Source organism: Camelus dromedarius, chromosome 9, assembly GCF_036321535.1.
Source record: "Camelus dromedarius isolate mCamDro1 chromosome 9, mCamDro1.pat, whole genome shotgun sequence".
In the NCBI taxonomy this organism is placed as follows: domain Eukaryota; kingdom Metazoa; phylum Chordata; class Mammalia; order Artiodactyla; family Camelidae; genus Camelus; species Camelus dromedarius.
Window position 1 is genome coordinate 60,787,109 of NC_087444.1, and position 13,587 is coordinate 60,800,695.

At 33.0% G+C, this 13,587-nt stretch overlaps 1 protein-coding gene across 1 annotated transcript in view; it reads left to right on the plus strand.

The window, feature by feature from the left end:
- URI1 (URI1 prefoldin like chaperone) overlaps positions 1-11,597 on the plus strand; it is a 63,654-nt gene extending 52,057 nt beyond the window's left edge. Inside the window, exons 7-11 of the mRNA XM_031458543.2 lie at positions 1,441-1,615; positions 2,132-2,480; positions 4,214-4,356; positions 5,135-5,384; positions 9,827-11,597. Of these exons, the coding sequence (XP_031314403.1) occupies positions 1,441-1,615; positions 2,132-2,480; positions 4,214-4,356; positions 5,135-5,384; positions 9,827-10,009 (1,100 nt within the window). The 3' untranslated portion in view covers positions 10,010-11,597. The remainder of the gene's footprint in view (positions 1-1,440; positions 1,616-2,131; positions 2,481-4,213; positions 4,357-5,134; positions 5,385-9,826) is intronic.
- The last annotated feature ends 1,990 nt before the right edge of the window (positions 11,598-13,587 follow it).

Here is a 13,587-nt window from a genome sequence, read left to right on the forward strand (position 1 = left end):
TTTCTGACTGATCTGTTTAGGTAGTTAGATTACATGGCATCTTCAAAGTTCTTTAATTCTCCAAATATCTAAAAGTCAGATGGATCTGTTCCTAATTTGATCTTTGACCTTAGTCAAAATCATAATAAACCTTTTGCTAGCTTTTCTCCTTTTAAAACTGTAGGTTTAGATGCTGTTTTTGGAAGAAAGAATGAATATAATCTAAGCATACTTTAGCCATTCACTTTATGTTGGCTGCGGTGGCTTTCTGTACACAGGTTGTTCCCAGGTTCATCTAAGAGCTTCATCTTGTCAAGGATGGGCTATGTGTTTGAGTTTACATCTATAAAGGCAATGGTCCCCTTGTCGGCTGTAAAATGTTACAGTAGTCAAAATTTTAAAAGTGTTACAAGAATGGTTTATAATTTGCTACTGTAGAAAACTGTTATTTTTAACATTTATTTTGATTTTTAAAGTTCATATTTTAGTAATTAACTGAGAACTTACTAGTTGAAATAGAGGTGATTTTAGAAGCTATATTTTAAGCCGTATCTACTGACATGGCATCACAGGTAATAGCTTGTGGTTTTCGAAGGTGAAATAAAGGAGACGTATATTAAAATTAAAGGTCAGAAAGACAAGTTATGATTTTTGTGGTGACCAATGAAAGATTCATGTATTTTATAAATCTGAAATGTTAACTTTGTTAATACTATTTTATCAATAATAGGTATAGAGAATACATAATTTTGATATTTTCAAATTTAGAAAACAATTCTGTAAATTTGAGTATATGATGGAGGTTGTCTGTTAGTACCATATTATGTAACAGCATTTTAGACTTCATCCTGTTGCCTTCTTCAAAGCTTTAATTTGCTTTATATTGAAAAAAAATGAAAAGCAGATAGGTTTGAGTTCAGATTTTATCTGCCTCCTGCCTCACATGAGGTTTACAAATAAGATAAAGCAATTTAAATATTAGGAATATTCATATATCAAATTATAGTAGAATTTTCAAAGGATTACCCTCCATAGATTCTTTCTAGGGCATTCATGTCTGGTAGTATCTTAGAGTTGAAAGTATCCTGTGAAAAGGCTTTTATGTGTTACTTTAGTAACTAAATTCTCTTGAGTAAAGATGGAAGATGAGTATTTCTTGGGGTGAATTTTGTGTTACAACTGCAGTGCATTGTGACCATTTCTGCTTATGCATTTTTGAAGCTCTCAGGTAGCTCTTCACAATTTTTAATGTGCATGTGAATCCTCTGGCACTCTTGTTATAATACAGATTCTGGGGAGGCTCTGAGAGTCTACACTTCTGAAATGTTCTTCAGGGATGCTGGTACTGCTGGTCCTTGGACCACACTCCTAGTTGCAAGAAAGTCTCGTTAAGTCTAGGATTGTGCCTTTTAAAAATTGGCGATTAACAGCCATGTCCTTTTTTTTTTTTTTTTTAAATAGCAAAACACCGAATTGCTCATAAACCTCACTCCAAACCAAAAATTTCAGACGTTTTTGAAGCAGATTTTGCAAATGATCTAAAATCCAAGGATTTGCTTGGTGATAAGGAATTGTGGGCTCGACTTGAAGAACTAGAGAGACAAGAAGAATTGCTGGGTGAAATTGATATTGATAGGTACCTCCTTATAAAATATGTGCTTATTGAAGAAAATATAGAAAAAGCATTATATACTAAAATATCAACATTACCACCCTAAAATAAATATTAATTTTCTAGAATATTTTCTCTTAGGGCTGTGTGTTCACAAGTATGCCCATGTATGTGTATGTAGAGAAATATTTAAAATCAATATCCCTATTTTTTATTATAAGATTTCAGCTATATTTTATATAGTAAAGTAATGGATATACCAGGTACCTGACATAATAGAGTCATTTTATATATTACATTTTAAATGAATTATTTTTATACTGTAGTCAAGATAATGCTGTATATTTGACTTGTTAAAAAGAAAAATGTGCATAGAAATCATTTTTTGGTTAATTTATTTCAAAACATTTTATTAACCTAGAAATCCAGTTTAAAAATATCGTATTCAAAATCTTAGTTTTTACCCATTGAAATTAACTGAAAATTAGAATATGTAAAATGTTAGTGTTTGATCTTGTTAATTTTCTTTTTCTTTACTAGTAACACTGATACTGTGATTGCAAATGGAGATGATACATCCTCTGAAGAGGAAAAGGAAGATCAGAATATAAATGTGAATGTGATGCATCAAGTGACAGACTCTCTTACTCCCAGCAGTTGTTATAAGAATGTTTCAAATTCAGAAATTTTCAACGGTCAAGTGAATAGACAATTGAACTGTTCAATAAATGGTTCAAATTCTTATCACAGTAATGAAGATGAAGAAGATGATGATGATGATGATGGTGATGATGATGGTGGTGATAATGAAAATGACCATGATACTTTAGGGACTGGAGATAATTCTGTACCAACAATATATTTTTCTCATACTGTTGAACCTAAGAGGGTTTGTATACTTTTAACTTTACTAACTTTTCACATAATTTGAATGTTAAAGATCATCTACGATAGTCTTTAAAAGAACAATATTAACAGGGATTAATATTGTTGGTAGTACCAACAAGAAAAAAAAGTCTAGATAGTTAGCTGATATTGGTTTGTTGTCCTTTGAAGCAACAATAGAAGTTGACTTGGGGTCTGGAAGGAGATCAGATTTGAGGGGCAACTAATGCAGTTCCTCCTGTCTTTCATTCAGAGAGCTTTCTTAAGAATTCTTGAGTTAATTGTATTGTGGGCATTTTGTCGTCTTTAAGATGAAAGTAACTTGCATTAGTTAAATTTTTAATTATATTAGATTGTTGTTTGTTGTTTTCATTTCATAAAGTAAATAGGAACATCATGAGTGAAAAGGAAAAAGAAGGAAATGAAAATTAGTTCCTTTTCTCACAAAGTATATATAAACATTTCTGGTTAATCATGACTTTAGAATTTTGGTATTTTAGACCTAGGGGTTACTATAGAGAGATCTTCTAATACAGGTTTTTAAGCTTTTCTTAATATCAAAAGGCTTTTTGTTCCCTCCATACTTATTGTAGAATCTTCAGTATTTAAATCCAGATCAAAGCAGATTGGATCTCATTGAAGGAAGGATAGGCTACATTAAGCCCATTCTGTTGCTCTGTCTACCCCATAATACTGCTTTAAGGAGCCACCTGGAATTCGTCTTTCTAATTTGTCTTTTTCAAGGAAACTTAAGGCCTAGAAAACCATAGAACTGGTTAGTAGTAAAACAGGGACTCTTTGTCTCAGTTTGGTGCCTTTTCTTTTTCTTTTTTTTCTTTTGTAACCACAAGGTACCGTTGCAGGGATTGCCTGTATCAGAGTTAAGGATCTGTGGTTCAGCCTTGAGTGTCTGTGATTATTTTTTAATGAAACATATTTAAAACTATTTGATATTTCTTAGGTCTTTTAAGTTTTCCCTGCTCTAATATGAAGTGAAATAATTATATATATTATATTCTGATGCTTCAGACTAAAAGAAGCATCTTGTGAATTCTTTGGAAAAAACTGATCAGAAAAAATTTGTTTTGTGATTTTCTTTTCAGGCTTTAAATTTATTTTCATTTAGATAAAATAAAAATAATAAATAATATTTGCAGGAATGTCATGGGGAAGAGCAGTCATTAATGTGGAAGGTGTGGTATAAATGCTAAGTAGGAATAGAACAATAATGTATTAATCCTGAACAGGGTTCATTTTTATTTTTTGGCCCTTTGATTTTTAAAAATTAGGTATATAAAAAATTCTAAATAGTTAAGCATTATCTAATAATGCTTTTATGATTTAAGTTTTATATTCTTACTGAATATTTATTTGGGTTAATTGTGCTCTTTGTTTTGAAATGCATGACTGAAGCCAAAAACTTTCATCAAAGTAATGGGTGATGTGAAAGCTTATAATAAATCTACCATTTAGTTTATATGTATCTTGCATTCTGTACAATAATAAAGTCACCAAAGACTAGAATTGGTCATTAAAGAAGATATAATTTAATACTGTAGAACTATGATAAGGTAAGAACTTTTTAACCCTATCTGATAATACACATCATTTCAGTGTCAAAAAATTTAAACTGCTTCTCTTACTATTATTTCTTTAATTGCAGAGTTTATTGATTTTAGTTTTGGTCTTGATTTAATTTCTCAAAAGGATCATAATTTTTGGCTGTGAAATTTTTAGGTCCGAATAAATACTGGAAAAAATACCACTTTGAAATTCAGTGAAAAGAAAGAGGAAGCCAAACGTAAGCGAAAGAACAGCTCTGGCAGTGGTCATTCTGCCCACGAGCTGCCGATGATCAGGACTCCTGCTGACATTTACAGGTGAGTGGTGTTCACAGACAGCAGAGCAATCTACTCTTCCTTTTTCTCTTTTTGCAACTGAATATAGAAAAAGGTTGTGTGTTACACAGAAGGCTGTCACTGAAAAGTTGAGGTACTCTGATAGAGCTAGCCTAGTATTTTAAAGGCTCTCACAGGAGCTGCTGAGCCCCACCACAGCTTCCCAGTTCAGAGCAGTTAGAATGTTCCTTGGTTTTTTCCTTTTTCCTATGTTCGCCAGTGCTTTTAAAACATTTCTAATCTAGTCAAAAAATGCCGTATGTTTACTTTAGAAATGAAAATTTGTGTTTCTGGTGGGCTGTGGCAATGCTTTATTACCATAGCTATGACAGTGCTTGGCATTTGGTTTACCTTTTCACAGAGTCAAAGTTAAGTATGCTCTTTCCATTTGTTTGTTGAGAGAGCTGTCATTTGAAAATACCAACTGTTTTCATGACTCATATTGTAAAATAGTGAAAATTGCTAAATGTCTTGTAAGTAGGTCTAAAATATATGTAGAATTTTGGTAAATCAAGCTGTTGTCACCCAAAACATGCTTAGAAATAAACTGCTGTATTTTACTAGGCCAAAGAATCATTTTTAAAAATAATGTAAAAATGTCATTTGAAGCTACAAAAGTATTGTGTTGGTGAAAATTTTATGGATAAGTTTGAATAAAACATTTCAGATTAATTTCTAGAAAAGTTTTAAAAATCATTATAATTTTATCCTTGGCTTTATGAGTTAACTAAAGTATGCGTGTGTTATTTTGCTGTTACAGAGTCTTTGTTGACATTGTGAATGGAGAATATGTGCCCCGTAAGTCAATCCTGAAGTCCCGCAGCAGAGAGAACAGTGTTTGCAGTGATACCAGTGAAAGCAGTGCTGCTGATTTTGATGACAGACGGGGAGTCTTGAGGAGCATTAGCTGTGAAGAGGCCACTTGTAGTGACACGAGTGAGAGCATTTTGGAAGAGGAACAACAAGAAAATCATCAAAAGAAACTTTTGCCCTTATCAGGAGCACCTGAGGTGTGTTGTGTATCTTTTAACTCTTTATTTCTTATAGTACCTTTGACCGGTTGTTTTGAGTTAGAAAGGTGGAGGTAGTTCCGTTTCAAAGGGGTATGCCCTTCATTTTCCCTGCTGTACATAGTTATCTTTGGAATTGAAAAGATTTTTTAAAAAATTTAGCTGCTGTATCTTCCAGGTATGGTCTATAAATCATTAATCTTTTTGTCCTTAAATGACTTTATTTTATATAATTATTTATTGAACTTAATTGACAAAAGTAATGGCGTTGTTTACCTTGTAGTTTCTTTAACTTATACTTATTTAATCTCAGGTCATAGACCCTTATTAATTCTACACTTGCACTTTTTAAATAATAATTTGTAAAAAAATTAATAGTCACTAGCAAACACAACATAGGTATTATATTAAAATAGTTCAAAATGTTTTGTTTGTGGAAGTATTACCACTCTTGAAGTTCTGTTTCTCTGAAATAGGAATTTGAAAGTATCTTCATTTAGCATATATGCTTCATTTTTGGCTAAAAAATTATTTAGCAGCTTATTTTAAATAAATTCCCCTAAACCAGACTATAGTAACTGCTTTATAATAGTTCAAGTAGCAGATTATACTTTTTTCTTTTAAATGCTTTGGTTGAGTTAAAGAAAATAATATATGCTGGCAGATAATTAAAGCCCTTCTATGTTTTGGCCTATGCCAGTGAAATTTTTAACTCTTGGTGTCATATAACTATTTTACAATCTAGTTAAAAGCTGTAAATTCTCTCCTTAGAAAAATGAGTACACACATGTACACTCTTACCCACCATGTTCATGTTACACATAATTTTGTGTGTGTGGGGGAGGGATATTGGGAGATACCAAAATAGGAATGCTGTGGTTTCCATTATACCCAGACTTGATTTTTTTATTCTTGTGTTTGGTAGGTATTTCAGGTTTTCAGGTCGAAAAGTATTTGGGAAGACTGAGGGATTCATACTTGTATCAAACTTACAAACTCATTTGTGTGAGCATCAAATACATATAAAAATAAACATCTTTAAATTTAAGTAAGCGTACATAAAGCTTCTGTTGCTTGTATTAAATAGCCCCTAATGGTACTAATTGTACTAAATGGCAATGGAGATGGAGGGATCATTAGTATTTAGGGGCAATATGTGTGATCTTCTCCCTTCTCCCAATGTAATGATCTCAGTTGACCTGGGAAGTATCTTATTTAATAGTCTTCCATACTTCCAAAAGTGATAGACTTTTGCTGGTTTTAAGTGTCTGAAGATTAGGTTTTTGTAAGGACTTAATGTATCGTGGTACAGGGAGGACTCAAATCTGGAACTTATTTTCGTCTCGTCCTATTTAATAGCTTTGCATTTTGTATTGAACTATTACAGTTAACATCTAAGATGCTGTAAATTTTTTAACAGCAAAATAAATAGTTCATGATTATGGCAAGTACTTTGAAAGATACCTTTTTTGTTTTTTTTACTTTTTAAATTAAAACAAAAATGTAAAACACCTTTACTGTGGTATAATTCCTGTATAGTTTACAGGAATTTCAGGTGTACAATTTGATAGGTGTATGCACCTAAGAAATCACCACCAGAATCAGTATAGCTAACATTTCCATCACTCCCCAAGAGGTGCAAATTTTGACCTCCAGATTTATCCCTTTCCACTCCCTTCCCCCTCTGGTAACCATAAATTTGTTCTCTTTGTGAGTCTGTTTCTGGTTTGTAGATAAGTTCATTTGTGTCTTTTTTTTTTTTTTTTTTAGATTCCACATGTAAGTGATGGCATGTGGTATTTTTCTTACTCTTCCTGGCTTACTTCACTTTGACAGTCTCTAGGTCCATCCATGTTGCTGCAAATGGCATTATTTTATTCTTTTTTATGGCTGAGTAGTATTCCATTGTATGTATATACCACAGCTTCTTTTTACAGTCATCTGTTGTGGGCATCTAGGTGGTTTTCATGTCTTGGCTATTGTAAATAGTGCTGCTGTGAACACTGGTGTGCATGTGTCTTTTCAAATTATATTTTTCTCCAGATATATGCCCAGGAGTGAGATTGCTGGATCATATAAGTTTATTTTTAGTTTTTTAAGGAACCTCCACGCTGTCCTTCATAGTGCCTGCACCAGTTTACATTCCCACCGACAGTGTAGGGATGTTCTTTTTTTGCATTTATTGTCTGTGAACTTTTTAATGATGGCCATTCTGACTGGTGTGAGGTGATACCTCATTGTAGTTTTGATTTGCATTTCTCTGATAATTAGTGATGTTGAACATCTTTTCATGTGCTTGTTGGCCATCTGGATGTCTTATTTGGAGAGATGTCTATTTAGGTCTTCTGCCCATTTTTTGATTGGGTTGCTTTTTTTTTATATTAAGCTATGTAAGCTGTTTGTATATTCTGGAAATTAGTCCCTTGTCAGTTGCATCATTTGCAAATATTTTTTCCCATTCTGTAGGTTGTCTTTTCTTTTTGTTGATGGTATCCTTAGCTGTGCAAAAGCTTTTAAGTTTAACTAGGTCCCATTTGTTTATTTTTACTTTTATTTCCATTACTCTAGGAGCTGGTTCAAAAAAAATATTGCTGTAACTTATGTCAAAGAGTATTCTGCCTATATTTTCCTCTAGGAGTTTTTATAGTATCTGGTCTTACATTTAGGTCTCTGATCCATTTTGAGTTTATTTTTGTATGTGGTGTTAGAGAATGATCTAATTTCAGTGTTTTACAGGTTGCTGTCCAGTTTTCCCAGCACCACTAATTGAAGAGACTGTTTTTCTCCATTGTGTATTCTTGCCTCCTTTGTTATAGATTAATTGACCATAAGTGCATGAGTTTAATTTCTGGACTTTCTGTCCTGTTCCATTTATCTGTGTGTCTGTTTTTGTGCCAGTACCATACTGTTTTGATTACTGTAGCTTTGTAGTCTGAAGTCAAGGAGTGTGATTCCTCAAGCTCCGGTTCTTTTTCAAGACTGTTTTGACTATTCAGGGTTTTGTTTGTTTGTTTCCATACAAATTTTAACATTTTTTTGTTCCAGTTCTCTGAAAAATATCATTGGTAATTTGATAGGGATTGCACTAAATCTGTATATTGCCTTGGGAAGTATGGCCATTTTAACAATACTGATTCTTCCAATCCAAGAACACGATATATCTTTCCATCTGTTTATGTCGTCTTCAGTTTCTTTCATCAGTGTCTTACAGTTTTCGAAGTACAGGTCTTTTGCCTCCTTGGGTAGGTTTATTCCTAGGTATTTCATTATTTTTGGTGTGATGGTAAATGGTATTGTTTTCTTAATTTCTTTTTCTGCTATTTCATTGTTAGTGTCTAGAAATGCAACTGTTCTCTTTGAGTTTCTTTTAAGAGCTGGACTCCACCCAAGGTCTCAGAGTACTGTGGGAAGGTCAGGGCTGTCTTGGTTTTTGTTTCTTTGATGGGGCAAGATGAAGGAGGTTGGTTTTTTAAACTATTCAAGTGATATATTGTCTTAACTAATTTTGTACACTTGGTAGACAAAGGAAAGCAAAATATACATGAAAGTTTACATGTCAAATTTTAGTTTGTACATAATGTATTTTTAGAAAATTAAGAGGAGGGGATTTGAATACCAGAAATCTTAAAAAAAAAAAGCATAATAACTTGATTCTTATAGATCTCCACATAAAAGATACAGAAATACGTATCTTTGGTTTTATTCCCAGCATTTTGTACACACTACATGCATATATATAGTTGACCAAAATGAAGTCCAATGAACATGTAGTTGAAAGTAAAGAATCATTTTTTGGGGAGCCTCTGATTTTTGTCATTGAATTAATTGTATTAAAATTTGAGACTGATGTTTATTTCCACTAGCATCAGAACTTTCAATTTTGTTTCCACTGATCTCAAATAAAATTGAGGCAAGATGCAATAAAATACTCAAAAAATTGCATAAATGAACAGCACCTAAGAGATGTCATTGCTGCTGAAACTAAGCTATTGGCCAGCAGGCAGCATGGCCACCATAGGATATCTCATTCATCAGCTGATGTTTGACACCCTAATAGAATTTTTAATTTTAATAGATTATTTTTCACAGCATGGTCTAGATATAAATGGAATATGTAAAAGTTGAAGACCTTTTACCCATTTTTAAAAATCCCATGTAATACATGTTTTTTGCATTTTGTTAACTTGAAATGTGTACTATAAAAATTGGCTTGTGTTTGGTGGTATAATGACGATGTATTTTAATGGCACTTGATTTCTATGAGCAATTTGTATTTTAATGTTATAGTTTTGTCTATCCAAAAGTGTTAGGAATTTACTTTTAATGAAAAAGAATGCCTTTAAAAAAGAGAAAAGGGATGTGGAATTGGCAAATACAGGATAAAGATTTTTGTGGGTATTTTATTTGCATTTTATTATCATAATCTGACTTTTGTCTTCTAGGCTTTTTCTGGAACTGTAATAGAAAAAGAATTTCTGTCACCCTCCTTACCGTCACACCCAGCCATGGCTCATCCTATGCTACCCACCATTCCAGAACGAAAGGAAGTTCTGTCAGAAGTTTCAGAAGAAACTACAAAGAGGGTTTCAAAGTTCAAAGCTGCCAGATTGCAGCAGAAAAGCTAGGGCTTGCTAGGAAATGGAAGTTTACATCCTAAAACCTAGTTTTGCAATTGTTTAGAATACATATAGCAAAATATGTTACATGTGATTTGAAATGAGGCCTCCTCGGTTGACTTGGCAGCAGGTTCTTGTACTCTTATCAGTGGTATTAAAAAAATCAAAGTAAATATTTAAATACTTTCATATTCAGCTTGTTTTGTTAATTCTCTGAATACTGTCAACACTTTTGTCTAAGTTTGCCTTATGATGCAGAGGCAGCATTTTGAATTATTTTTTAAAGAGTACTGTTCACAGGCATTGTTTTTGTGTTTTGAACTAAATACAGGCAGTTTTGTACCAGCTGTGATGTTGTGCATACCATATGGACCATTTTAAAGAAACTTTTTAAATTTCAAATAGATTCAACAATTATATTACTTGCTTTAGCATTTTAAAGGCACTTTAAAAAATCTACTTCTTGTAGATTTTGCAGCTAGGTGGCTATTTGAAAAAAATCTCTCCCCCTTTGACCGTCATTCTGTAATATCTAAGGCAGAAAGCTACATGTACCCAAGGGAAAGTTTCTTTGATTGGAAGAATGGTATTTTGTAAAACATTTTTTAAAGTAAAATTTTTATGAAACTTGGTCTCTAAAAATGTTGTGAACTTTATGATCCAGAATTGAATATAGAAATGTCTTTGATTCATATATATGCTATGTGCACCACACAATGGATCCTTGAATTCTTAGAATTCCATAGACAGTTCTTCTCCCCTAGTATGTGCAGTTTTAACTGGTGTTATATTTTAGGAGAGAAGAAAAGGTTGTCTAGGTGATAAATAAATAAATAAAATTTTAAATAAGAAATTTTATGTTTTAATCTTCCCAACATTTTCATTCTTTAAAGCTACTTTCCTACGAGTGAGTAATTAAATAACATATTTACTTTTAGCAAAATTCCTTAAAATAAAGGGAAATTTATTCTAACATTGAAAATTACACTGCAAGTGTTAATCATTAGCTTTATGCATGCTAAAATGTAGCTTTTAAAAAGCATTCTGCATTAGTACTAAAATAAGCCATCAATGCCAGTCCACCCTCTATTCATAGCTAAATATTTAAAGGTTATTTATAGCTTCTTTAATGAATTTTTGCTTAAACAAAATGAAATTATGTCCTAGAAAAGTAGAAGCTATTTGTAGCTAGAACAACACAAGTGTAAAAGTTTTATGAATATGTATTTTAGTAGCAAGGGGGTGAGCTAGAATCCCCACAAGTCAATGGATAGTTCAGAACAGAGGGCTGATTTTAAAAGAGTGCCCCAAAACTAAAGAACATCTGTCCTTTAGTGAATTTTGATCAAATGTGCATATGTTTTTAGTTAAAAGCTGTTTTTCTCTCAGCCCATCCCCCACTAAAAAAGAAAACAACCAAGAGTACAATCACATAGACACAAAGGAGCCCCCAACTCCAACTGCTTGTCAAGTAAACCCTTCTGTGTTAGATCATCTCCAGAAGCATACTTCATCGTGAGATTATTGTGACGTTCTTTCTAGACATGTAATTTCAAGAGTACTGTCATTAAATAATTTTTCATGTTTTTCAACTTCATTTTGAGCCTGTTGTTGTTTATGTAGTTTATGTTTCTTCTTGCAAGGAGATGGTCTTACGGAACAAGATGGTAGAAACAAAAAGTGTTCAGTGAGTCTGCTGAAGACCCCACGAAGTAATGTTGCCTGCCCGTTTCATAGCTAGAGTCTTATAACAAAGTTTCAAATTGTAACTTAACCTTGTAGCTTTATGGTTCATATTAAATTCAGTTTGCAGTGTGTTAAAATGAAGTTGGGCTTAAGTGTTCCCTTTTAAGCCATTGTAAAACAGAACAGACTAAAACAATTTTTTTTACTTTTAACTTTGAACTAATTTTAGACCTACAGAAAAATTGCAAAAATAGTACCGAGTTCCCATATACTCCCTCATCCAGCTTCTCCTAAAATTTTAGCATCTTGTAGGACCATAATACCATTATTAAAAACCAGAAAATTCACATTGGTACAATACCATTAGGTAATCTACAGATACTTGAATTTCACTGAATTTCCACTAGGGGTTCTTCTGTTCCAAGATCCTATGTTAGGGTCCCACCTTACATTGATTTGTTGTTGCTCCTTGTTTCCTCCAATCACTGGCAGTTCCTCAGTTTTTCCTTATCTTTCATGACTTTAGTATTCTTGAAGAGTACTGGTCAGGTATTTTGTCTGATGTTCCTCAGCTTGGGTTTGTCTGATGTACTGACATGATTAGAATGATGTTCTGCATTTTTGGCAAGTTTACCACGGAGTCATACCAAGAGGTTCAGATCAGAGTTGCATTCTAGTGTGTCATTTCGGGAAGTCCATAATTTTAATCTTGATCACTTTACCCTTTGTCATTTGGTTAGGGGGCTGTCTGCCAGGTTTTTGCACTAAAAAGTTACTATCTTTTTCTTTGTAGTTAATAGATACCTTGCAGGAGATATTTTGAGATTTGCAGATTTTTTTTTTCCTCAATCTTAAGCTCACTGATTTTTGCATTCATTTGTGAATCTTGTCTGCAACAGGTTATTACTGTGATATTTGCTTAATGGTGATTTTCTGATTTGCTCTTTCTTTCTATATTCATTTCTTGAAACTCTTTTGTAATGAAAAGCTGTGTTCCCTCCACCCACATTTATTAATGTATTTGATTTGTGTCAGTGTGGACTTGGATATTCTATTCTATGGGTCAAACTCCAGTTATTATTTTGTTTGCTCAAATTTGACCATGAGGAGCCCCTTTGGGCTGGCTCTTGAATTCTTTCAACAAGTTCCCATCCTTTTTTGAACACTTTCTTTCTGACACCACAGTGTTACGGGCTTATCTTGTATTCTTCATGTCCCAGCCCTGGAATCAGTAACTGCTTCTCCAAGGAGCCCTTGTTCCTTTATTGGAGGATGGTGTTTAAAAATCAACATCTTCTCATATAGGTGTATATATTGCCATTGGAGTGTCATTGCTTCTAGGCCCTTTTAGTAGATAGGGCAAGCAAATTATATATACTAACTGATGCACATATCTATCTGTATTTATATATTTGTCTGCTTATGTACATGAAAAAATGTAAGTTTAAACCGATACATGTGATTTTAATCTAACCACACAATTCATCTCAGTTTTTTTCTTATTTATGACTTCTTTCTCCAGTAGTGAGAAACCTGACTCTTATTATATGCAGTGTATTTACTTATTTTTAAATATCTGGTACAGTTGACCCTTGAACAAGTCGAAAATTGATGTGTAACTTTATAGCTGGCCCTCAGTATCCACAGTTCTGTGCCTGCAGATTCAGCCAACTGTGGATTATGTAGGACTATAGTATGTATCTGTGAAAAAACACCACGTATAAGTGCACTGATGCAGTTCAAACACGTTTCAAAGGTCGACTGGTGATACACCAGTTGTTTCAGAGTGCTAATCCTAACCCCCATGAGAAACATGTTTAAGTATATGGCACTATTTATGTTCAGTTTTTTTTTTTCCTTTAGCTTTATAAGTATCGATCACAGTATTTTCCAAAGTTATT